Source organism: Peromyscus maniculatus, chromosome 4 (assembly GCF_049852395.1).
Source record: "Peromyscus maniculatus bairdii isolate BWxNUB_F1_BW_parent chromosome 4, HU_Pman_BW_mat_3.1, whole genome shotgun sequence".
In the NCBI taxonomy this organism is placed as follows: Eukaryota; Metazoa; Chordata; class Mammalia; order Rodentia; family Cricetidae; genus Peromyscus; species Peromyscus maniculatus.
Window position 1 is genome coordinate 62,729,233 of NC_134855.1, and position 23,453 is coordinate 62,752,685.

The following is a 23,453-nucleotide window of genomic DNA, read 5'->3' on the forward strand; positions in this document are numbered from 1 at the left end:
AACATGGATGGAGAAAAGGTCACAAGACCTCAACCAAAACAAAGACCTACAGGCAACTAAGGAATACTGAGAGAGGGAGAAACAGTCTTCCCCAAATGGTCAGCCCTGAAAACATATACATACAAATAACATCACACAGACTGAGCAGTTGTACTTATGTGTTTAGGGATATATTTGTGTATATATTTATGGAACAACGATTAATCAAGAAAGAGACCACAGATTTGAAAGAGAGCAAGATGGAAGGTGGTATATGGGATGATTGGGGGGAAGCAAAGATACGGAGGAGATGATATAATTATATGAAATGATGTAAATATATAAAGAGCCCTTTTCTTGGGCTCTTTACCTTTTGTTTGTTTTGTCTAATCTGATGTGTTAGTTTTTGTTTATCTTATTATATTATATTTTATTATTATCCCTTAGAAGCCTGTTTGTTTTCTAATGGGAGAAGAAAAAAGGTGGATCTGGATGGGAGGGGAGGTGGGGAGGAACTGGGAGGAGTAGAGGGAGGGGAGACCACAGTCAGGATATATTATGTGAGAAAAAATATCTATTTTCAGTAAAAGTAAAAAAAAAGAATGTGAAAAAACAATAAAAATTGAAATCATCAGGTTATTGAACAACAACAACAGTAACAGGGAAGGGATGTGTTGAGGCAGCTCTAGGAGGCATTGGAAGGAGAAAATAGAGGTGGATATGATCATACTTCATTGTATACATGTATGAAAGTAAAAATAAATTGAAAAATAACAAAGGGGGAAAATTCAAATATGTTAAACTAAAATTTATCTTAGTTAAATTGAAATTCTGAAATCAGAAATGAAACAAAGTAATAAATAAAAATATTAATCATTGTAACACATATGATAAGGCATGAAGAACTTACGTTCATTCATTGATGTTGTTCATATGTTTTCCCAGGCAACCCCAGCTCAATCTGTTTCTTCAATTTCTATTGTATCACTAGAGATAGACTCGTTATCCCTGGTCTTGGGTGAAACATGCTGGAACTTCGCCTCTGACCCTTTGTTCCATATCACCTGCAAACACATACAACTGATGTTGTGAATGTCATTTGTTTTGTTTTACTCACACTGAAGTTGATTCCCGATTCACTTCCAGCAGCTGGTAATTGCCCACCAAGGTCTCTCTATTTTGTTCTTTCCCATCAGGAGTTTATAGTTGGGGACTAAGGGATCAACATTCACTCCCTTGAGATCTCAGGTTCCAGGGACTGGGATACAACAGGGAAACAATGCTCCCTGGTTATTTTATACTTACAAAAATGTAAGCTTTCCAGAGGAGAAAGCTTATTTCACTGGAACTTCTGTGTTTTAAAATGGTGCCTTGTTAGATAACAGACATTTTCCTCCATTGTTATGAATAAGGATGTAACTATTCTCAGATCTAAAAATCTGTGTTTGTGTCTACTTCATTATATTTGTTACTATAATCAGCAATAAACACAGCTCTCTTAAAAATCCAAGTTTTACCTAAACTTATTGACATATAATCTCTGGTGTGACATTAAAGGTCCTGCTGGTTTAATGTATTTCATATTGTCGCAGTGACTATCTCTCAGATGTTCACTTAAAGAAGAAAACTTTTCATTTTTATTTTTTTCCGAAAGAATTATGTATTTTAAAAATTGTCCTCCAGAAAGACAACCTTTATTTCAGCTGCATTTTAAAATATCAGAATCTTTAGGTCAAATTTGTGAATTAGAGACTTTGAGATCTACTAACATCGAAACTTGAATGAATCTGAAAGAATGTGTATTAGTTAATTCTATCTGTTGCTGTGATAGAAGACTTTGATAAAGGCACTAAAGGAAAGGGAGATAGAGCTCCAGAGGAGATAGAGTCCATCTTGGTGGGGAAGGCATGGCAGTAGGTGCACAGGGCTAGCCTGGCAGTCAGGAAGCTAACTGATCACACTATATCTGCACATAGAGAGGCAGAGATAGAGAACAGGAAGTGAGGTCAGGCTATAAAACCTCCCAGTATATCCTCCAGCAAGGCTTCATCTAATCTTTCCAGACAGGGTCACTAGCTGGGGACCAAAATCTAAGCACATTAGCCTGTGGGGAACATTTCTTATTCAAACAACATCAGCATGATACTGTGATACCTATACCATTGCTCTTTCTGCTTAGGATTGCTCTTTGGTACCTTTTGTGCTTCTATAGGAATCTTAGGACGTTTTTCTAGTTCTATGAAGACTATCATTGTGGGATATTGATAGAGATCCTGTTAAATCTGTAGATCACTTTCAGTAAAAGGGTCACTTCATAATATTAAACCTGCTCAGCATGTTTCTTTTTTTCAGCACTTTAACATGTTCAGTGTAGAGATCTTTCTTATCTTTGGTTAATTTTATTCTTTTTTTCTTTTAAGGCATTGGGAATGTGCCCCCTCCCCCAAATTTCTTTCTTACTGAGTTCATTACTAAACTGCTGATTTTTGTACATTGATTTTATGTCTTTTTTTTCTGAAAGTGTTTATGAGTTCTAAGACTTTTGTAGCAGAGTCCTTAGGGTTTTGACTTCTTCCTCTCCTATTTCTATTATTTTTGTTTCCTTCTCTTATTTCATTCTGCATCTCAGACTTTGAGCAGTATATTGATTGAAAGAGAGAGTGGCATCCTCATTGCACTCCTGATTTTTAAGAACATGCTCTCAGTTTCCCCCATTTAGTAGTATGTAGCCTTTATTATGCAGAGATGTGATCCTTTGAGTCCTAGATTCTTTTTTTTTTTTTTTTTTTTTTTTTTTTTTTTTTTTTTTTTTTTTTTTTTTGGTTTTTTGAGACAGAGTTTCTCTGTGTAGCTTTGTGCCTTTCCCTGGAACTCACTTGGTAGTCCAGGCTGGCCTTGAACTCACAGAGATCCGCCTGCCTCTGCCTCCTGAGTGCTGGGATTAAAGGCGTGTGCCACCACCGCCCGGCTGAGTCCTAGATTCTTAAGAGTTTTTATCATGCAGTGATGTTGAAACTTTACATACACATTTTCTGGATTGATTGAAGTGACATGTGATTTATGTCCTTATGCCTACTTATGTGCTGTATTATTTATTAATTTGTTCATGTTGAACCATCCTTGAGTCCCTGAAATAAAACCAATTTGGTCTTTGTGTATGTTGTCTTACTATCTTCTTGGATCTTGATTTTTTTCAAAACTAGTGATTTCCATTGCCATTCACCTCCTGAGATAGTTGATGTACAACTATCCTTCGTTTGTTCCCTGTAGACTCTACAGTATAGTCTGGCAATTGGTACATGGATTTTACCTTCTGTAATCTATCTCTTTCACATTACCTTTTAAAGCAGGAACAAAAAATAAAAGAAAGAAGGACAAAATGACAAGAAAGGCTGGATAATGTCTACATGCATGTCTTTAGTTACAAAGATAAAAATATCCTCCAGGTCATCATCAGGTTTTTACTGACCTCTCATTTCCTAGGCCCATGCTACTTAGAGTAGCAAATATATTTATCTTTTCCACTACGTTTCTTTACTACTTCATTTCAGTGAACCTGTGGCAGACTTTACACATCTCTCTCACATCTCTATCCAAGGATGGTTTTGGAAAGCATGGAAGAACACTCAGGTCACCACATCGATGTAGGAATCTTTTAAAGAAAACATTTATCCATGTTGAAAAACTGTCTTGGCAAGGAGATACTATCCATCCAAGAATAGAGATGAGACTTTCCAGCATAAAGACCAAAGAAGATAGAGAAAATGAGATTTAAAAAAAAAAGGTTATGCATCAGATCTGTTAGACCCTTCAGAGCCACACTACAAAATATTTACATGTATAGATGAGATACTCTTCAAGGCAAGGAAAGAAAGACCTTGCAGACAATTCAGAATTCATCTGGGTTACCTCTCTCACTCCAGGTTCAGAATGCTCTGGTTCTGGGGGCATGCTTGTCAAAGTACAAGACTGAAACACAAATAAACCATAGGTGGGCCAGGCTTTCAGAGCTGGAGCCATGATACAATCCCTGGACCAGCAGAAGTTTTCATGGGTGATGTACTGTGTAGTTTTATGTCAACTTGACACCAGCTGGGGTCATCTGAAAGGAAGGAACCTCAGTTGAGAGTATGCTTCTGCAAGATCCAATTGTAAGGCATTTTCTGAATTAGTGTTTGACAGTGGGGGGACCAGCCCACTGCAGATGCTGCCATCCCTGGTCTGGTGGTCCTGGGTTCTCTAAGGAAGCAGTCTGGAGAAAGCCATGATGAGAAAGCCAGTAAGCACCAACCCTCCATGGCCTCTGCACCAGCTCCTGCCTCTAGGTTCCTGCCCTGTTGGAGTTCCTGTGCTGACTTCCTCAAACGGTGAACTGTGATGTGGGAGTATAAGCTCAATAAACCCTTTCCTCCCTGACTTGCTTTTGCTCATGGTGTTTCATTACAGCATTAGTAACCCTGACTAACACAGGGGACTACAGTAGTGTCTGAGTGGGCTGTCAGGATGAGTTTTCAACAACTTGGTTTAGATGCTAATCCCATGGCCCCGTTGGCTGGCTTTAGGAAAGAAAATGTTTATTTTATTTTATGCTTGTCTCACAGATAAGTTGTTTTGTTTCACAGGTTTATAGATGGAAAGGAACTTTGCCTAGACATAAATTAAAGCTCAATTCTCATTCATATCTGATATTTAGATGGCATCTTGGGCTGTGAAGATAATGCTGGACTGAACTAAGATAGTTTTTCAGGCTATTGAAACAGAAAGACTATATTTATACATGAGTAGGATATGAATTTAGGGATTTAGGAGTGAAATTGTTCCAGTCTGTAGAACATTAAGAAATAAATTTATATTATTAAGACATGACCCAGTCCACAGTAACCTGTTATAAAACTTGAACTGACTGTGACAGCAGGAAGGCACTATATGTGCAAGTAGAAATTTATTAAACCAGCAAAGGGCGATAACAGAGTGAGGTCTCGGAGAGCACAAACATAAAGTAGCTGCTGTTTTCATTAATGTTTTCCTTCCGCATCAGCATGTGGCCATATGCATGCAGTTGGCAACACAAGCAATTCATCAGAGCCTGTGGTGTTGGCAGGTGTTCTCTCTCTCTTTCTCCCCCTCCCCCTCCCCCTCTCCCTTCCCCTCTACCCCGCTGTGTGTGTGTGTTATGCACATTAGTGTGCTGGTATGTGTGTCCATATGGAAGCCAGAACATGATGTCAGGTATCTTTATCTCTCACTGCCTATTGCCTCAAGACAGGGTCTCTCTCTGAATATGAAGCTTGCTCCTTTGACTAGGCTGACTGGCCAGCAGGTTCTGGAACTCTCCATACTCTGATGTTGAGGTCACAGGCACGTGCAGCCATGCCTGCCTATTTATGTAGATGTTGGGGGTCTTAACTCAGTTCCTTATGCTTGCAGAACAAATGTTCTTACTCATGAGCATCTTCCCATCCTTAATCTAGAATTATCATTGGGGCCTGGTCACATACTGCTTATGAGCTGATGTATAATTCACGCTTGTTCTGAAAGTTTGGCGTAATACCGTGGGCTTTCCTTTCTCTGGATGCTGGAGTGCAACTGCTCAGTTGTTGGTGACAGAACCCTAGCTCTTCTCCCCAGGGAAGCTGCCACCTTAGTAGAAGCTCTGTTCTTAATGTGCCTGAAATATTGCTGTAAGATGGGTTTTGTCTTTTTTCTTGAAAAAATTTCCTCCTCCTCTTTGTCGTCGTCGTCGTCGTCGTCCCCCTCCTTGTGTGTGCTTATGTGTGCCATGGGACACATGCAGAATAGAGGTCAGAGAACAACTTTCAGGAGTTGGCTCTCTCCTTTCACTGAATTTTGGAGCTCGAGCTCATGTCAGTAGTCAGGCTTGTGCATTAAGGTATTTAACTCACAGAGCCAGGACAGCAGCCTCATCTTCTTCACCATGTGTTTACAAGTGCTTGGTGAGTGGCCACTTCCATGTTGCCTAAGTATTAAAAAGGATAATGATGAAATTTGTCCGGGAAAGTTATAGTGAACAGGAGTGCTGTGTCATGTGTTTATATTAGAGCTGGTGATCTCTCCATAAAGTTAGAATATAACTGTTAACCTTGGGTTCAGTCTTTGCAGCCTGGGTTCACCCACTCAGAATGGAATTTCATTGAATTTGCTTAAGAGATCGATCACCCATCCTTGCCTTCATTTTGGGCTGATCTCCCAACTAGTTTCTTTTCACATATTGGCTCTTGAATAGTACAGTTTTGAGAGTGCAGCTGTGGCTAAGTAACAAATGCCTTCCTGAGGATCTCTGTAAAGTTCTGTCATATTTTGTGCAAAAACAAGTCTTAGAAACTATTGTTTTCTGAAGTTAAAAATTCATTTTTATAACATTTGCATTATAAACTTAATGTGCAAAAGTCAGCATGGCTGGAGCTCTGCTTTCTAACATTCTGTCACTATTGCCCCACAATTAGCATTGGATGTTAAGTGTGCCATCCCATGCAGGGACTTGATTGTGTACACTGCACTCCCCCTGTTCCAGGCGCCCATTTTCTTCTAAGATGTTTAGATTTTCTCAATAGCAATAAAATAGACTTTGTGGATGGAGGTAGCAGTATTCTATTAGCTTTTTTTAAAAAAGGAAGATTGATAAAATGTTTTTATTGTTTCTCAAGTGCCTTAAACTTGTGTACCAATTTTTAAAAATTTTATTTTTGACATTTACATAAATGTATACAATATATTATGAACACATTTGACTCCCATTATACCCTTTTTTTCTCCTCACTTCAGACTTACTTCTTTCCAGACAACCCCCTCTCTCCTTTTCATATCTTGTTTTGTGTGCAGGTCTTGTGGAACATTACACACACACACACACACACACACACACACACACACACACACACACACACACATATACATATATATATATACACATACACACACACACACACACACACACACATATATATATATATATATATATAAAACTACTGCATAATATTCTACCATGTGTTTAGAATCAAATCAAATGACTCTATTCATTCCTGTGTGTGGTAGCCATGTGAATAAATGACTAGACTCACGACAAGAGTGTAACTGTTTCCTGCCAGCGATTGTTTGGGAAAGGAGTCCTGAGGCAGTTCTACTGCTGAGAGACACAGGACTCCTTTGTTAGGCCATTTTGGCATTAGGTTTTCTTGGTAGCTTTACCAAGTCTTCCTCCTACTTTATGATCAGGTAAAAATGCTTCCAGCCAGTCTTCCTTCCTCTCTCTCTCTTTTGTTTAGGGGGTGGGTGTTGGGAAGTAGGGTGAGCCAGGCTTGCATCCTTCTTAACTTCCCTCCTATTTCCTTTCATATAAGAATTCCTATAATAAAATGCTTTCACATTTAATCCCATGTAGTGACTGCTTCAATGAGGACCTAAACTAATGATTTCTAGGTTTTTTCTAACACATGCACATGTACCTTAGACTTTATTGCATATGGTATATGATGCAGCTTTTCAAGCTTCTTTAGTTGGTTCCTATTTCTATGACCACAGAGTACTCCTCACTTCCTCTTCTCTGCACCAGAAACCACTGTGCTGGGCTAGAGGATGCTGTTCCCACTCTTATGAGAGGGCTCATCTAGATTCCTGATCTTTCTATTTTGTTTTCATTTGTCCATTTCTTTATTCAACAACTATTTATTGAGCAGTTCTGATGAGCTTAGAATATTTTGGATGTTGTGCAAGATGTTTTCCTTGCCTTTATATGTGTATGTTGGTGGGAACGTTCATGTCTCCTGGTGATACAATGAATCACACCATCATTAAAGAGTCATCAAAGGAGGAAATTGACCATTAACTAGAGAGAGAGGATATAACAGCCTTTGCTGTGTAATTAAGCATTTCCTCAGCTATGTATCCACCTTTTTATGTAGGGTGTGTCCCTTCTATGCTTGAAGTGGTGAAGTCAGAGGCACAGATTGAAACAGTGTTTTCCTAGCGAGCACTTTTTTTTTTCTGTTGCAGAACTTGATCCTGTGTTTTCCATATTAAGAATTAATTGGTTTGAGGTAGGTACAAACATGTTCCTTTTTTTAGAAACATTAAATTGTAGTAGAACAAATGTACTGGATTCTTTGATGTATTGAATTTTTAACTTGTGGGTCCAATCTAGAAGAACTTTTACTCTGCCATCTTTAGTGTTTTATTTACCTCCTTGTTTCTCAAGCTGTTGATGAAGGCATTCAACATGGCAATGAAAATGAGACAACACTAGCCTAATTATCATCAGAGAGGCATCATCCAGCAATTGATAGGAGCAGATGCTGAGACCCACAGCCAAACACTGGATGAAGCTAGGGCAACCCCCAAGAAGAGGATTCTAGGAGCCAGAGGGGTCGAGGACACTATAAAATATGACCCACAGAATCAACTAAACAGAGCTCATAGGAGTTCATAGAGACCAAAGCGACACACATGAATGAACCCTGTGCAGGTCGGAGCTATATGTTGCACATATGTTATGGCTGCCTAGCTTGGTGTTCTTGTGAGACCCCTAGCAGTTGGAGTGGAGGGTGTCTCTGACTCTTTTGTCTGCACTTGGAACTCTTTTCCTCCTACAGGGTTGTCTCATCTAGCCTTGATATGAAGGTTTGTGCCTAGTCTTATTGTGTCTTGCTATGCTGTGTTTGGTTAATGTCCCTAGGAGGCCTGCTCTTTTTTTTTTTTTTTTTTGAAGGAAAATGGAGGAGTGGATCTAGGGGAGAGGGGAGTTGTTGGGGGGGGCACTGGAAGGAATGGAGGTAGGGGAAACTGCAATCAGGATATAATTATGTAAAGAATAAAAATAAAATTAAAAAATGAAAATGCAATAATACATGGAGACCACTTCAAACTTTCTTCAGAATGGTCAGAATGAAGCTGTAAGTATACATAAGCAATTGTTCCATGAAAAAGGGTGGCTGCTGCCAGTTAGGAAGCACACATAAAGAAAGCTTTCTTCTTTCTGACAGCAGAGAACATCTTTTGGATGGTAGCCATGACATAGGAGAAGATAATAGCAAACATCAGTGAACAGCAGGTTAAATACCACAAATACAATTAATATCAGCATTGGAACAAGACAGGGTGAGAACTGGGAGAAAATTACAGTAAAAGTGATTGAAGATGTTGGACTTACAGAAGGACTGAAATGTGTAAAGCCTGTAAACAGAAGGGTTTATTGTTCACACAAAATATGAACCAGCTGCTAAGTTGATGCATATCTGTGGTGTCATGATTGCAGAATGGTGGCAAGGCCTATGGATGTCACCCAATGATCCACTGTCATAGCTGCCATGGAGTAACAACATTGATTTCAAATGTTGCAAAAACCAATGATTGCATCACACATCCTTCAAATGATAATGAATTTTCTGCTACTGTGAAGTTCTGCAGCATCTTGGGAGTGATGGCAGATGTGCAACAGATATCAACAGAAGCCAGATGCTGTAAAAAAGAAGTACATAGGAGTCTGAAGTCTGGAATCTGTGCTGATGAGGAGGATCATCCCAGTGTTACCTACCATGGACATCACCTAGAGGACAAGAAGCACCATGAAGAGGACACACTGAGTATCACCTTGAGCACCAAATCCCAAGGATAGGAGTCAGTGACTCCACTCTTATTTTATTGTGTCATGAATCCCGAGTGGCTACAGAGGACCAGAAAAACATCCAAAAGGGAAGTTTTAATGATTTTTTGATGTTACCTTAAAATTTTCCCCTTTCTTTCTAAAAATATGTCATCCATCCTGTTATAGTGTTATTTAATACATAAGCTATTTTTGCTATACACAACATCAAGCACATTTAAAAAACAGAAATACATAAACATATGCATACATCACACACACACACACACACACGCACACACACACACACACACACACACACACACACCTCCAATGATTTGGACAATATACTGTGGACCTGGGCTTTCCTGACAATACCTACCAAGGAGATTTTATGCTTTCTACATACTGCTTTATATTTTTGATAGAAAGCCATCAAAATGAATTTGAGCCAAGGATCTACCTGAAGATGAAAATACTTCAGCTGGGCAGTGGTGGCACACGCCTTTAATCCCAGCACTAGGGAGGCAGAGTCAGGCAGATCTCTGTGAGGTCGAGGAGCCTGGGCTATAGAGTGAGTTCCAGGAAAGACTCCAAAGCTACGCAAAGAAACCCTGTCTCAAAAAAACCAAACACAACAACAACAACAAAAAACAAAAAGAAAAATTGAAAATACTTCATAGAAGAATATGAACCTTTAAGACATGATTCTAAGAAACACTGACTAATGCTTTTTTCTACTACATTAAGTATGTACCTGTATTTGTATAAGGCAATATTCTAATACAATTTTGTGTACTTTTAGCAGCTTCTACCTTTTCTTAGCCATTTATAATTTTAGTGTTTTAATCCTGGCTTTCTCCTCAAATTACTCTAGTGAGAGCAGGTAGAATTTTCTTCTTGCAAGTCTAGAAAATATGTATATAAATATTTCTAGGGGAATTGCATCAAACTTATGAAGTTTGTTTTGTACCATATTTATAAAGTCCATTGTATTTGCATTGACTACTCATTCAGTATTTTTAAAAAAGTCACTATTTTTATTTTATTACCACTATAGTTTAATTTTTAAATTAAATCATTGAAAAGTTTTAAATTTATATTTCTACTGTATCCATATATTAAATTTCCAATTTTACCACCTCCCAAATATATTGTCATTATTTTAATGCTATTTCCTACAAGTTTTAGCTGTGGCTTATGGTGGCACAACCATGATCATACAATAAACTATGATATATTTGAATCAACCCTGGGATTTCAGTTCTGTTGGGTCAATCCTTCCCTTTCTTTGTATTTAAGTAATGCATATTTTTTATTATTAGTTTCTTCATGCATTGTAACTACTCTATTGCAGCATGAATGGCATGTGTTTAAGTACTACATAGTCAGTGTATAAATCTCAGTGATTATAAGTGAACACCCATGAAATCATAGTTACCATCAAACCTACAGGTATGTGAATTTATTACTTCCTTTCTGCCCCTTTATAGTGTCAATATTATTATTTTATGACAAGAATATCTAACATAAGATTTACTCTCAGCATAAAGTAAGTATGTAGTGTAATATTTTTATCTGTAGTCCTGTACAGTACAGTGAATCTTCAAAACTTACTCATCTTGCAGTACTGAAACTTTGTATTACTTGGGAAATTTCCTCTTTGCCCTGTCCCCACAACCATGATTCTCTATTGTTCCTGAGCTTGACCGTTTTAGATTGTATATAGGAGAATATGGTTTGTGTTTGTAATTCTGACTTACTTGAGTTACAATAATGTTCTCCAGGTCTGTCTGAATTGTCACAAATAGAATTATGCTCTTTTTTGAGTATTTTTTTAATTAAGAAATTTTCTATTCATTTTACACACCAACCACAGATACCCCCTCCCTCTTCCTGCTCCCCCCACCAGCCTTCCCCCACAACCCTTCTCCCATTCCCACCTCCTCCAAGTTAAGGTCTCCTATGGGGAGTCAGCAAAGCCTGGTACATTCAGTTGAGGCAGGTCCAGGCTCCTCCCCCCTGCCCCAAGGCTGTGCAAGGTTTCCCACCATAGACAGTGGGCTCCAAAAAGCCCACTCTTGCACCAGGGATTGATCCTGATCCCCAAATTGGGGCCCCCCAAACAGTTCAAACTAAACAACTGTGTAGTGTATCCAGAGGGCCTAGTCCAGTCCCATGGGGGCTCCACAGCTATTGGTCTACAGTTCATGTGTTTCCCATGAAACTAATTTGGTTGGCCGGCTCTGTACGTTTTCCCATCATGATCTCAATATCCCTTGCTCATAGAATCCCTCCTCTCTCTCATTGATTGACCTCCTGAAGCTCGGCCTGGTGCCTGGCCATGGATCTCTGCATCTGCTTCCATCAGTAACTGGATGAAGGCTCTATGATGACAGTTAGGGTATTCACTAATCTGGTCACTGGAGTAGACCAGTTCAGTCACCCTCTTAACTTTTCCTAATAGTCTAAGGTGGGGTCATCCTTGTGGATTCCTAGGAACTTCCCTAGCATCTTGTTTCTCCCTATTCCCATGTCTTCATTTATCATGGTATCTCTTTGCTCTTCCACTCTGTCCCTGTTCCAGCTTGAACCTCCCATTTTCCTTATGTTCTCATCCCCCATTCCTTGCCCTCCACTATCCCCTCTGACCCCTAGGGAATGCTCAACCATACCACAAGAACACATACTCAGCTATGTTCATCGCAACATTATTCATAACAGCCAGAATCTGGAAACAACCTAGATGCCCCTCAACAGAAGAATGGATAAAGAAAATGTGGCACATATACACAATGGAGTACTACTCAGCAGTAAAACAATGACATCATGAATTTTGCAGGCAAATGGATGGAACTAGAAAATATCATCCTGAGTGAGGTAATCCAGACTCAAAAGGACAAACATGGTATGTACTCACTCATAAGTGGATACTAGATGTAATGCAAAGGCTAACCAGACTACAACCCACAACTCCAGAGAAGCTAGCTAAGAAGGACGACCCTAAGACTGACACATAGACAGCCCAGCAAAGAAGAAATAGATGAGATCTACATGAATTATGCTCTTTTAAAACACCAATATTCCTCTCTCTTTACTGTAAAATCTATACATATTATACTTAGATCATCTACATGTGTATTTGTCCATTGTTGAATATTAGTGTTTTCAATACCCTGGTTGTTGCAACTAATGCTTCAATAAACATGGAGGGTAGATATCCCTTGGGAATATTATTTTTAGAGATTTTACAAAAATGCTAAGATATCTCATGTTTCCATAGTAAACTTTGCTTCCATAGTACAGCTAACTTGCTTTGAGTCCACTGCTGTTTCAATGTGCTGTTTAAAAAGCTGCTATTTTTATCCCACATTTATATATTAATGTTTCTGAGTGGTTTTGAACAGATTCTGAGCTACTTTGTTACCTAGTTTTATAAAGTCATTTTGAAGTGTTCTTTCCTTCTCCATTCCCTCCATCAGTTCAAGATTTTGTGTTGTCTAGTCCTTGATATTTTGTTTTTGGTTCTTAGTACCTCAGTTGGGAGAAAAGGACTGTATCTTCACTATTGTATTCCTTGCATGGTTGTGGCTCTTCACTAGTACTTCTGTTACGATGTCTTCTGTAGTACTGCTTGGCAATCAGCATTTCCTTAGGAAATAGTGATTCGTCATGTGGTACAATCTATTGCCATACTGCAGAGTTAATTATTCTTTTCTTCCTTTACTTCTTTTGTCACGTGGTCTTATTTCTCTTGATAAGACAGCAAATCACCAAATGATAAAACAGAATGTCCATTATTATCACTATTTTGGCTTCAGAGCATAAAATACTGGATTCATTTATTTATTTTAAAATATTAATTTTTAATTTTGATTAGATTAAAATAAATTACTTCCTTCTCATCTTAAACCTATCTTACTACCTCCTGGAATGTGAGCTTTATTATTTTTCCTGTTATTCCTTGCTAGTAGTTGTAGAGACAAAACATTGTTAGAACATGATAGCATAGTTTAAGGCTTTTCCAAAATTTTTGGAATATCATTATATGCATATTTTTAAATTTGGTTTCAATTTTATCTTTAGCCAAATAGTGGTTTAAATGATGTTTAGAGTCTTAAATGGTAGAAACCTAGAGTTTCCCCTAATCCATCCTTACATTCTCTCTGGAAATTACATACCTAAAAAAATTCCTTCCTCATCTGACCTGTGGAGAGGCCCACAGTTTCCAACAAGTGTGCATTGTATTTTGTAGCATCAAAGCGAAAACAAACCACAACCCTTAACTTGTTTTGGCTCAAGGCATGTTTGTTCAGAAGGTTTTTAAAATAAGTCATTCCTGCGTGAATTAACATTCTTTTTCATTTTCTGAAATTTAAATGGAATTGCATTATTTTCCCTTTTCTCCCTCCAAATCCTTCCACGTAATCCCCTTTCCCTCTCTCAAATTCATTTTTTCCTACTAAATTGTACACTTTTAAAGGGGTTGTCCTAGTTAGCGTTATGTTGCTGTGAAGAGACAGAAAGCATTTAATTGAGTGCTTGATCACAGTTTTGGAGTCTTAGTCTATTATCAGCATGCAGAGGAGCATGGTGCCAGAGAAGCAGCTGAGAACTCACATCTCATTCCCAAGTCGGAGGGAGAGAAAGAGGGAGGGAGAGAGAGCGCCTGGTGTGGATTTTGGAAACTTTAAAGCCTACTCTCAGTAACACACCTCCCCAACAAGACTTACTAATCCTTTCCAAACAGTTCCACTAACTGGTGACCAAGTATTCAAATATATGAAGCTATGGGGAGCTTTCTTATTTGAACCATCAAAGGGGTAGTACTGTATATTCAAGTTTCTAGTAATAAAACAGATATGGGGCAGATATTCTTAACTGCCATAATAATTTAATAATTATTATGAAAATAGTACAGGAAGGATGCATGTTGGTTCCTAATGTCTTGGCATCTATGAGGATTTCCTCTATGCCTTTTCTGTCCCACTCTACTCTGCTGCATATATTACCTAAAATAATGCTATGTTAGAATTTCCTGTGCAATAATAACATAGATAGGTGAGGGAATTAAGAAGAGATATTATTTTCAGAATGTAACAATAAAGAAGAGACGATCAAATGTAATTTCCCACAGGAAAATCTTCATAGTTTAAGGTACTAACAAAGCATTACTGTTTTCTTTACTCTAAGATTGATTTTTATTACACATATTTTCAAAGGCTCAAAAATGTACAAAAGAAATAAAGCTATCCAGATGGATTCTCTTTCAGAAATACATAAATTTGAATTTTATTTATTGTAGTCTATGGACTACCTGATTAGAATGTGAAAGATCTTGGGTTTAATTCTCAGCACTGAGAAAGCAAGCTTATTTACTTAACAGTTTAATGTTTTTTTCTCTCTTTTATATTCATTGACAATCAAGGATTGTCTCTGTGTGACATGAACATTGGCCACATCTCCCTGAGCTGACCAAGGAAAGTGCCCAGTTGCCTTGCCTGTTGAGCCATGTTGACATGGAGACCAAGCTTTCCACTAGAAACATTTGTTTCCTAGGTGCCCCAGGGCTTCTATTACATCCTGGTTTCTTAGGCTGTAGATGAGAGGGTTTAACATGGGAATCATAATACCATAGAACACAGAAGCCACCTTCTCCTGCTCTTGAGATCTGTTGGTCCCATGAAGAACATACATGTAGCAGACGGTTCCATAGAATATGGTGACTGTGGTCATATGGGAGGCACATGTGGAGAAGGCCTTTTTCCTTCCTGCAGCAGAAGACATCCTTAGGATGGCAGCCAAAATGTACGTGTAGGAAAAGATGACAACAGACACAGAGAAGGCTAAGTTAAAACCCACAAAAACTGTCAACAGCACAATATTAATGTCAATACTGGAGCAAGATAGGGCAAGAATTGGTGGTACATCACAGAAAAAGTGATTAATGACATTGGATTTGCAAAATTTTGTTAAGAAAGTAAAACTTGTATTTACAGAGGCATTTAGGAAGCCCATAGTGTATGAACCAAGAAGCAGTAGAATGCAGAGTCTCTGGGACATGATGACAGGATAGCGCAGTGGGTAACAGATGGCCACATAGCGGTCCACAGCCATAGCAGCTAGGATGAAGCAGTCACTGGTTATGAATGTACCATAGACATATAACTGCATTGCACATCCAGTGAAGGAGATGGATGGTTTTGTGCTCACGAAATTCTGCAATGTCTTGGGAGTGATGGCCGAGGAGTAACAGAGGTCAACGAAAGCCAAGTGCTGCAGGAAAAAGTACATGGGAGTGTGCAGGGAAGAATGAAGTTTGATGAGCAGGATCATGCCGACGTTGCCCACTAAGGTGGCTGTGTAAATCACTAGGAATACCACAAAGAGGATGTGCCAAAAATCGTGTTGACCAGTAAATCCCAGGAGGATAAATTCAGTCACTTTGGTGTCATTACTGTATTCCATGGTTAGTAGAAATCCAATATCAGCTGAAAATTGGCAAAAGAAAAAAAATAGCAGAAAAAAGACCTCCTTTTTGATTTGTTTTTAGAAATGTTATAATATTTGGTTTCAAAGAATTTTTTTATGATTTTTGAATGTATTTATTTGTGGGTGGCTGTGTGTGTGTGTGTGTACCACAGTTCAACCTTGGGTATCATTCCTCATATGCCATCCATCTTGCTTTTGGAACAGAATCTCACACTCTACTTAGAACTTGTTGGGTCTACTATGCAGACTGGCTAGTGAGCCAGAAATCTTCTCACCTTGCCATGCTGGGTTTTCTTTCAAATATGTACCACCATATCTGACATTTTTCTTATTAATGTACTGGGGATATGAGCTTACTTTAATGATTCAGCTATTTCCTCAGCTTCTGCAAGGACATCCTCTATGATATATTAAACTTAGAATTTAAATACTGATCCTTGGTACTTGGATGATTTCAATCACACTTTGTGGAAATTGCCATTATGTTTTCAGCTTCTCATTTCTATTCACATATCAATTAAGGTTTATGAAAATATGCTTATTTCATTTACAAATTGTTCCTCTTATGCTATACATTTTAATTCAAATTCTGTTTACCCATGTCAAATATTGTATATGGGAATCTCAACTGCCATGTGTAGTTCTGTATGACCTTGCTCATTTCCTGTGCATGTACTCATCTTATCTCTCTCTATCACCTGCCAATTGTTCTTTGGCTATCATGTAGTCTTCTGTCAATGTTCTTATTAGAGTATCCATGAAAAAATGATTGCTTTCTTTATATGATTTGCAAAAATTCATGAAAACCAAGAGAAGATGTCAGCTTTGTCAAAATTCTTTAACAGTTTTATGTAAGCAAGATAACTTCCCATTCTTACCTCATCATAGATGGCTTAGGTAGCACCCACAGCCTGATGTTCCTCCACACACCACACACTTCAGTAGCTTCTCCTCATGTCTCTCATCTCTCAGCATTCACCTGTGTCCTTTGCTAGTGATGAGAAGATTGGCTACAGCTTGTATCTGTGTCAAATAACCCACTGTGAAAAATTTTCAGTGACATGTTCCTGGAAACAAAATTGCTGTGTTTGGAGGTTGCGTCACACATTTAACATGATGGAACATTGTTTGTACACACTCTCTAACAGATACCCCTGTGTTCATTGCCGCTGATGTGTGTGCTGGTTCTCTTACCCTCATGAAGTTGGTATTTATCCTACATTTTTGTCCAAGAAAACAAGTGCCCGATACTATTTTTTTCACTGCCTAATAATGTGTTTATTTGATAAGGTTCTTAGATTTTTAGTTCTTGACTTTTCAGTAAGTTGCTTGTTTGTGATATATGACAGTATTTTGAGTAAGTAGCATGTGTAAATCAATAAAATGGTTTTGAATTCATAGTGACATGATCTTTTGAGCAACAGTTTTTAAGAGCCAAGGAATAAAAAGAAACACCCCTATAGCCATGTACGAGATCTATCTATTCTTGAGGTTTTCCTCCGTGTGACATTCCTCCATCTATGATGGGGTATCTGCTAATCAAATCAACGATGAGGAGAGAATGAGTGTTCTGAACAAGAGCTGTTTCTAAAGCTTCATTTAAAGTCAGAATTGTACAGGGGTACAGAGACTCACTGACCTGAGTTTTGAGTTCCCACTGCTTTGGAAAGACAGAGGACATCACCCTCTCCAGTTCAGCTTCTTTCCTAGTAAGATGGGATCACAGAATTACTTAAGACAACATGTTGACTGTAGCACCACTTATGAGAATAAATGTTTGGAAACAAGTTTAACTAAACCGTAGTGGCTCAGAGTGAGATAAACATGTGTACTTATGGAAAGGTACCCCCATCATAATGCACAATAAAGAAAGCATTTCCAAATGTGTTTCATATACTTTTGCTTTTTTCTTCTTCTTTATTTCCCTACAGACAAGTTCAGGAAAAATACAAGCCAAATTTTGATGATTATTTTGAGACATATAGAGAAGATTAAACTTATAAGCTAATCTACTTTATTTATTTATTTTTGAGGCAGAGTCTTTCTATGTAGCTCTGGGTGTTTTGGACTTAGCTATGCAGACCAGGCTGACCTTCAATTTATAACAATCCTACTGTCTCTGTCCTCCAAGTGGTAAGATTACAGTATCCTTTTACATGCTAAAATAGCTTTAACTTTTTTGAGAAGGAAGAAGGCAGCATCAAAGCTTGCTTTCTAGTAATGCTAGGCTGAAACAAACTCACTCACGTGAAGTTCCCACCACAGGGAACTCAATACCAACTCATGCACATGCAAGCAAGACACAAAGGGAGCTCAGATACATTCTGCCATTCAGTCATTCGATCCTTTCTTAATTTTCACCATTCCTGGACAAATTAGTGCAATTCAGTTTCCTCACTCCATTTTCATAATGGCACCAGCGAGGAAATGACTCCTGGTCTTGAAGGTGGAACATTCTGGAGCTTTAGCTGGAACTGGTTGCCATCCCATACCATTACCTGCTGCAATGATGCCCAGAAGATAGAAACCTCACTGGCTTTGCTTTCCTCTCACTACCTCTGCCTCCCGAGTTTCTGTCTGCAGTAGGCGTAGGCTGATTGCCCATCAAGGCTTCTCTGAGTGTTTTCTGCTCATGAGAGAGTTCATAGCTAGGGCATAGGGGATCAGTATTCCCTTGAGAACCTGAGGTTCAAAGGACTGGGATGCAATTGCATAGCCAATTTTCATAAATTGTATTTGCTAAATAAATTTTAAGTTATTGGATAGGCCATTTCCCCCTTTTATTTTCATTATGGAATTATTTTTGTTTGCTTTTGTTCTGTTGCTTTTATTTAACAATTATTTGTTTTTTTTTCTTGTTACAAGTTAGGTTGGGCATCATTCCAAACACAGGACCAAGAAGCTGTGTTTAGGTCCAGATATAAAACTTTGCCAAGGTACTCATTTAAAAAACCATGGAATTCTTTAAAATATGTGTAAATACGACCTAAATATAGGGGTATATGATAGACTTGGTGTGACATTAGAGATTCCGCTCTGTCAGAAACCTGCACACCAATTTCCATAGTGGCGGAAGCAGCTCAGACTCCCACCCACAGTGAGTAAGTGGAGAGTAATGATGCTGACAATCTTTAGTCAGTGCAGGAGAGAGATTGAATAAAACGTCTCCATGAGTTGTCCTGCAGAAGGTCATTTGTGAGCAATATTGTATATAGTTCTTTAATGTCCCCTGCAGGAATGAGCTCCACTTTCCCGAGGTGTAACCCAGATAAGTAATTCATCCATCCTTAGGTTTTCTCTATCTTCATTCCGTTTCTTCCCTGTCACTCTCTGTTGTGTTGGGTGAACATCTTCAGAAAAGTTCAGTAAACTGATCACTCTGATAGAACAGATGACCCCAAATCTATGCCATTCTTGATAGCATCCTAAATTTCAGTGGCCTTGATGACTACACTCTTTACACTAATTAGTTGTGAATATGGGGTCCAAGAGAACCACCCATAAGTTTAAAGTCTCACACAATTCTTGTGAAGAAAATGCTGAAATCTCTCCTTCAATATAAAGCAGTGAGGTATTGAGGAATTATTATGATTAGATGAGGTCTTAAGATTGGGACTCCAGTGAATGGACCTGTATCCACCTGTCACATGAGAGTGCTTCCCTTTTCTGCTCTCTGAATGTGGATGAAAGGTTGACAGTTTGCAACCACTTCACAGCCTTCTCCAGAACTCTTCCATGCTAGCAATGCAGTATCAGACTTCCGTCCTCCAGATTCAAGAGACATCATTTTATGTTGTTACAAAGGAACTAAGCCCCCAGGAAAGTGCCATAATACAAACACAGTTTCATTATAGCAAGATGATTAATTAGAACCATCCCACAAGCTTCTGAGAGCAAAGTCTTAAAGGGAGGAATAGTTGAAAATTCCATCATCTTCCAAAGCCTCCAGGAAAACACCTTCTAGTAGCTGAGGGCAGAAGGCAAGATTTTTCTTTAGCTTAGTAAGTCTAAGTCTTCATTGCATACCCCAAATGCATAACTTTTACTTACAACCATATCTGGGAACTGTAAGCCCCTCCAGCCACGGAGTGGCCAGGACCCTCCCCTAAGGACCTCTAACTGCCAGGTTCCACCCACAGAATACTCTTAACAGCCCTAACTGCTGGACCCTGCCCCACCCTACAGAGTAAAAAGCCCAATCTTGGGACATGAAATCCCACCAACCTCCACCCTGAAAAATTCCACCCTCTTCCCAAGAAATTCTCTGTAAGCCCTGTATCCTGTTTAATTTGCAGCTTTTTCTCTCCTGAGTAGAGGCAGCCACCCTCCTGTTTTTTCCCTCCCAATAAATCTCTTGTGTGAGGTTTGTTGTGCAGTGTGACTTTGTGATATTCCTTGGCTTCCGGCTGCCAGGATACCTTTCCATCTGAGCTGTAATGCATACAGCAATAAAAAATAAGATACATACTGCCCTAACCCTTACAGAAAATGGATGCAAACTGTTTACTTGTGCCCACATTACCTTTCCATATAATCACAGTTCTCTTGGGTGTAAGAAGTGAACTGCACATATTTTGCCATGGCAACAAAGACACTTATGAAAAGGTAATAAATTCCCCATTTTCCCATTGTATGTAGCTATTCTTTTCTCCATGTCATTTCTACTGCAAAGTATTTGGTAAATGCTATAATATCTCTTTCCTTAAGGATATGTTGACATTTTACAATTAGTACATGCTAGGAATAAACTGATGAGTCTCTTATCTTAAGGGAGATTGAACTTGAGTGTTTTTCATAATTAAATCAATAGCAGGATGAGTCATAGTTGATCAGAATTTTAACTTAGTTGTCAGAGAGTTTATCTACAATACTGTCATCCATGAAGTATACCTTGGTGGTCAGATTTGCACTGGAATTTGATAAATAAGTAATCATTTGGAAAATGAGTGCAATTCTAGGGGATGCTAAGAACATTTTTAAAATTTTTATTTTAATTTTTATTATAAATTAAATTTATTCATTTATTTTACATCCCGACCACATTCTCCCCTCCCTTTCTACCATTCCCTCCCTTCTCCTCCCATCCACTCTTCTTCCATTTCTGTTCAGAAAGGGGCAGGCCTTCTCTTGTATTAAGGCTGGGCAAGGCAACCTAGTATGAAGGATAGGTTCCAAGAAGTCAGCCCAAGCCTTAGGGACAGACCCTGCTTCCACCACTAGGGGTCCCAGGAGTAGATCAAGCTACACAACTGTCACACAGTCAAATGATGGGTCTAGCCTGGGGAATCCTGTTGAAGAGAGGGAGGAAGGATTGTAGGAGCTGAGGGGTCGGGTTGCAGGGTGAAGGTCATCACAAGGGAACCCACAGAAACAATTGACCTGGGCTCATAGGAGCTCCCAGACTCTGGACCAACAGCTAAGGAGCCTGCATGGAGTTGACTTAGGTGACAGTTCTATATAGCTAAGAGCTTTTTTGAGTGAGAACAGAACTATTAGAGAAAGCCTTGAGTGTCAGGATGACACTCCACACAGTGATGGTGTAATGAAGATAGTGAGAGAATGATCTGAAGCCATTTTCCTGACCAACTATAAAGCAGTGGGTTCTTATTTGGAGCAAAATGTTTTTTCAGCAATTCTAAAGCAGTTTGCCTAAACAGAAATGTTTTGTAAAGTTTTTGTAAATGAACAAACTCTGGTGAAGTTTTAAGACCACCTATTTCTACATTATCTCACTTGGAACAGATATGGAAAATGTTGGGCTGGAGAGATGGCTCAGCTGTTAAAGGCTAGGCTCATCACCAACACCATAAAAAACAGGAAGTGTTTATAGTATGGTTTTTCAAAGGTAATATTAGGCTAGAAATAAAGGAAAGGGCTAAGAAATGAAGAGATGAATTTTCAAGTTCCATGAAGTGTAATAAACATGAACCCAACAGGGTAGAAGGGATAACTTGAATCAGAAGATGGTCTTAAAAATAAATACTTTTATTTCACACTCATATTTTTGCAATAATTTTAATCAAATTTATAAAGGACCTTTCTGGATTTAGGAAAGCGATTAAAGGAGAAAAAAATTAGATTCAATGCTAGCATAATACAGATTTTTCTAGCCATTAAGATATATTTGGAAATACTTGAAGTAGTATTTTCTAAGACTTACATATGCATATTGATATCCTCAATAGACTTCACAAGGTCCTTCTCTAGAATAGTAGAAGATACAGGTCAGAAACTCTATTCTAAGGAAAATGAGTTTCAGAAGAGGTCATTGAATATTTATACTTTATAAGATCTGGTATACTAATAAAGTCAGGCATCATTTAAAAGCTCAGTGTTTTATATTTCATAATTATTGAATGTAATTGAACCTTCATTATAGTTGAAGTTTTCCTGGTCCCACCTGGCTTCTGTGGTCCCACAGTCCTGTAGCTGCTCAGACCCAAATGAACACACAGAGGCTTAAAATTAATTAAAACTGCTCAGCCATTAGTTCAGGCTTACTACTGACTAGCTCTTACACTTAAACTCAGTCCGTTTCTGTTAATCTATATGTCGCTACCATTTCCATGGATTTACCTATGTACCATTAAATGCTGCTCCCTCGACTGTGGGCTGGTGTCTCCTGACTCAGCCTTCCTCTTACCAGAATTCCCCTTGTCTGTTTATCCCACCTATACTTCCTGCCTGGCTACTGGCCAATCAGCTTTTTATTTATCAACCAATCAGAGCAACACATTCACAGCATACATAACATCCCACAGCACCTCCCCTTTTCTGTCTAATCAAAAAGCAAGGTTTTAACTTTAACATAGTAAAACTACATATGACAAAACAGTAATTAAGCAAGAATTACAGTTACAATATCTAGTCTATTTGTACTTGGCAAACTAAAGAAAATATTCTATCCATCTTACATTTGTGAGTCTAAAGTTTTATATCTAATTTATCTTTTATCATAACCAAGGAAAATTATAGTATCTAGTCTTCAACTACACCAAAGACCCCCGAAAGACATAATATTACCTAAGTAATTAAGTAGTGCATTGTAAGCAACTTCTGAAAATCTAGAATGACAGAGACAACTGCCTGCCTGGACAGTCACCCAATGTTTCTCTGCAATGTTGGGGCATCCATCTTCGTCCCATAGGCTTAGTCTCTCACTCATTTTTCTCTGTGTCCTATAGAATGTCTGGCAGTTTCTTCTGTGAAGCAGGAACCTGAAGAACCATCTCGCCTTGCAAAGTTCAGTGGTCACCTTCCTATGGGTCCTGCATGTCCAGTTTATATGACATTTTGTAAAGCAATCCAAGCAAAAACAGTTTCTTGCCCAAATGGCTATTTTTGCCAAGAAGAAGATAAACTCCATATGGAGTGTCTTCAATGCCCA

General features: G+C 38.5%; 1 protein-coding gene and 1 pseudogene across 1 annotated transcript; both read right to left on the reverse strand.

Annotated features, from left to right (window-relative positions):
* Positions 1-8,752: 8,752 nt before the first annotated feature.
* On the reverse strand, positions 8,753-9,604 carry LOC102918507 (olfactory receptor 5AK2-like; annotated as a pseudogene).
* Positions 9,605-14,979: 5,375 nt separating this feature from the next.
* LOC102914067 (olfactory receptor 5AK3-like) lies at positions 14,980-16,061 on the reverse strand. Its single transcript, XM_006989665.3, has one exon. The coding sequence runs from the start codon at positions 16,040-16,042 to the stop codon at positions 15,113-15,115; it is 930 nt and encodes a 309-aa protein (XP_006989727.3). The 5' UTR covers positions 16,043-16,061; the 3' UTR covers positions 14,980-15,112.
* Positions 16,062-23,453: the final 7,392 nt, after the last annotated feature.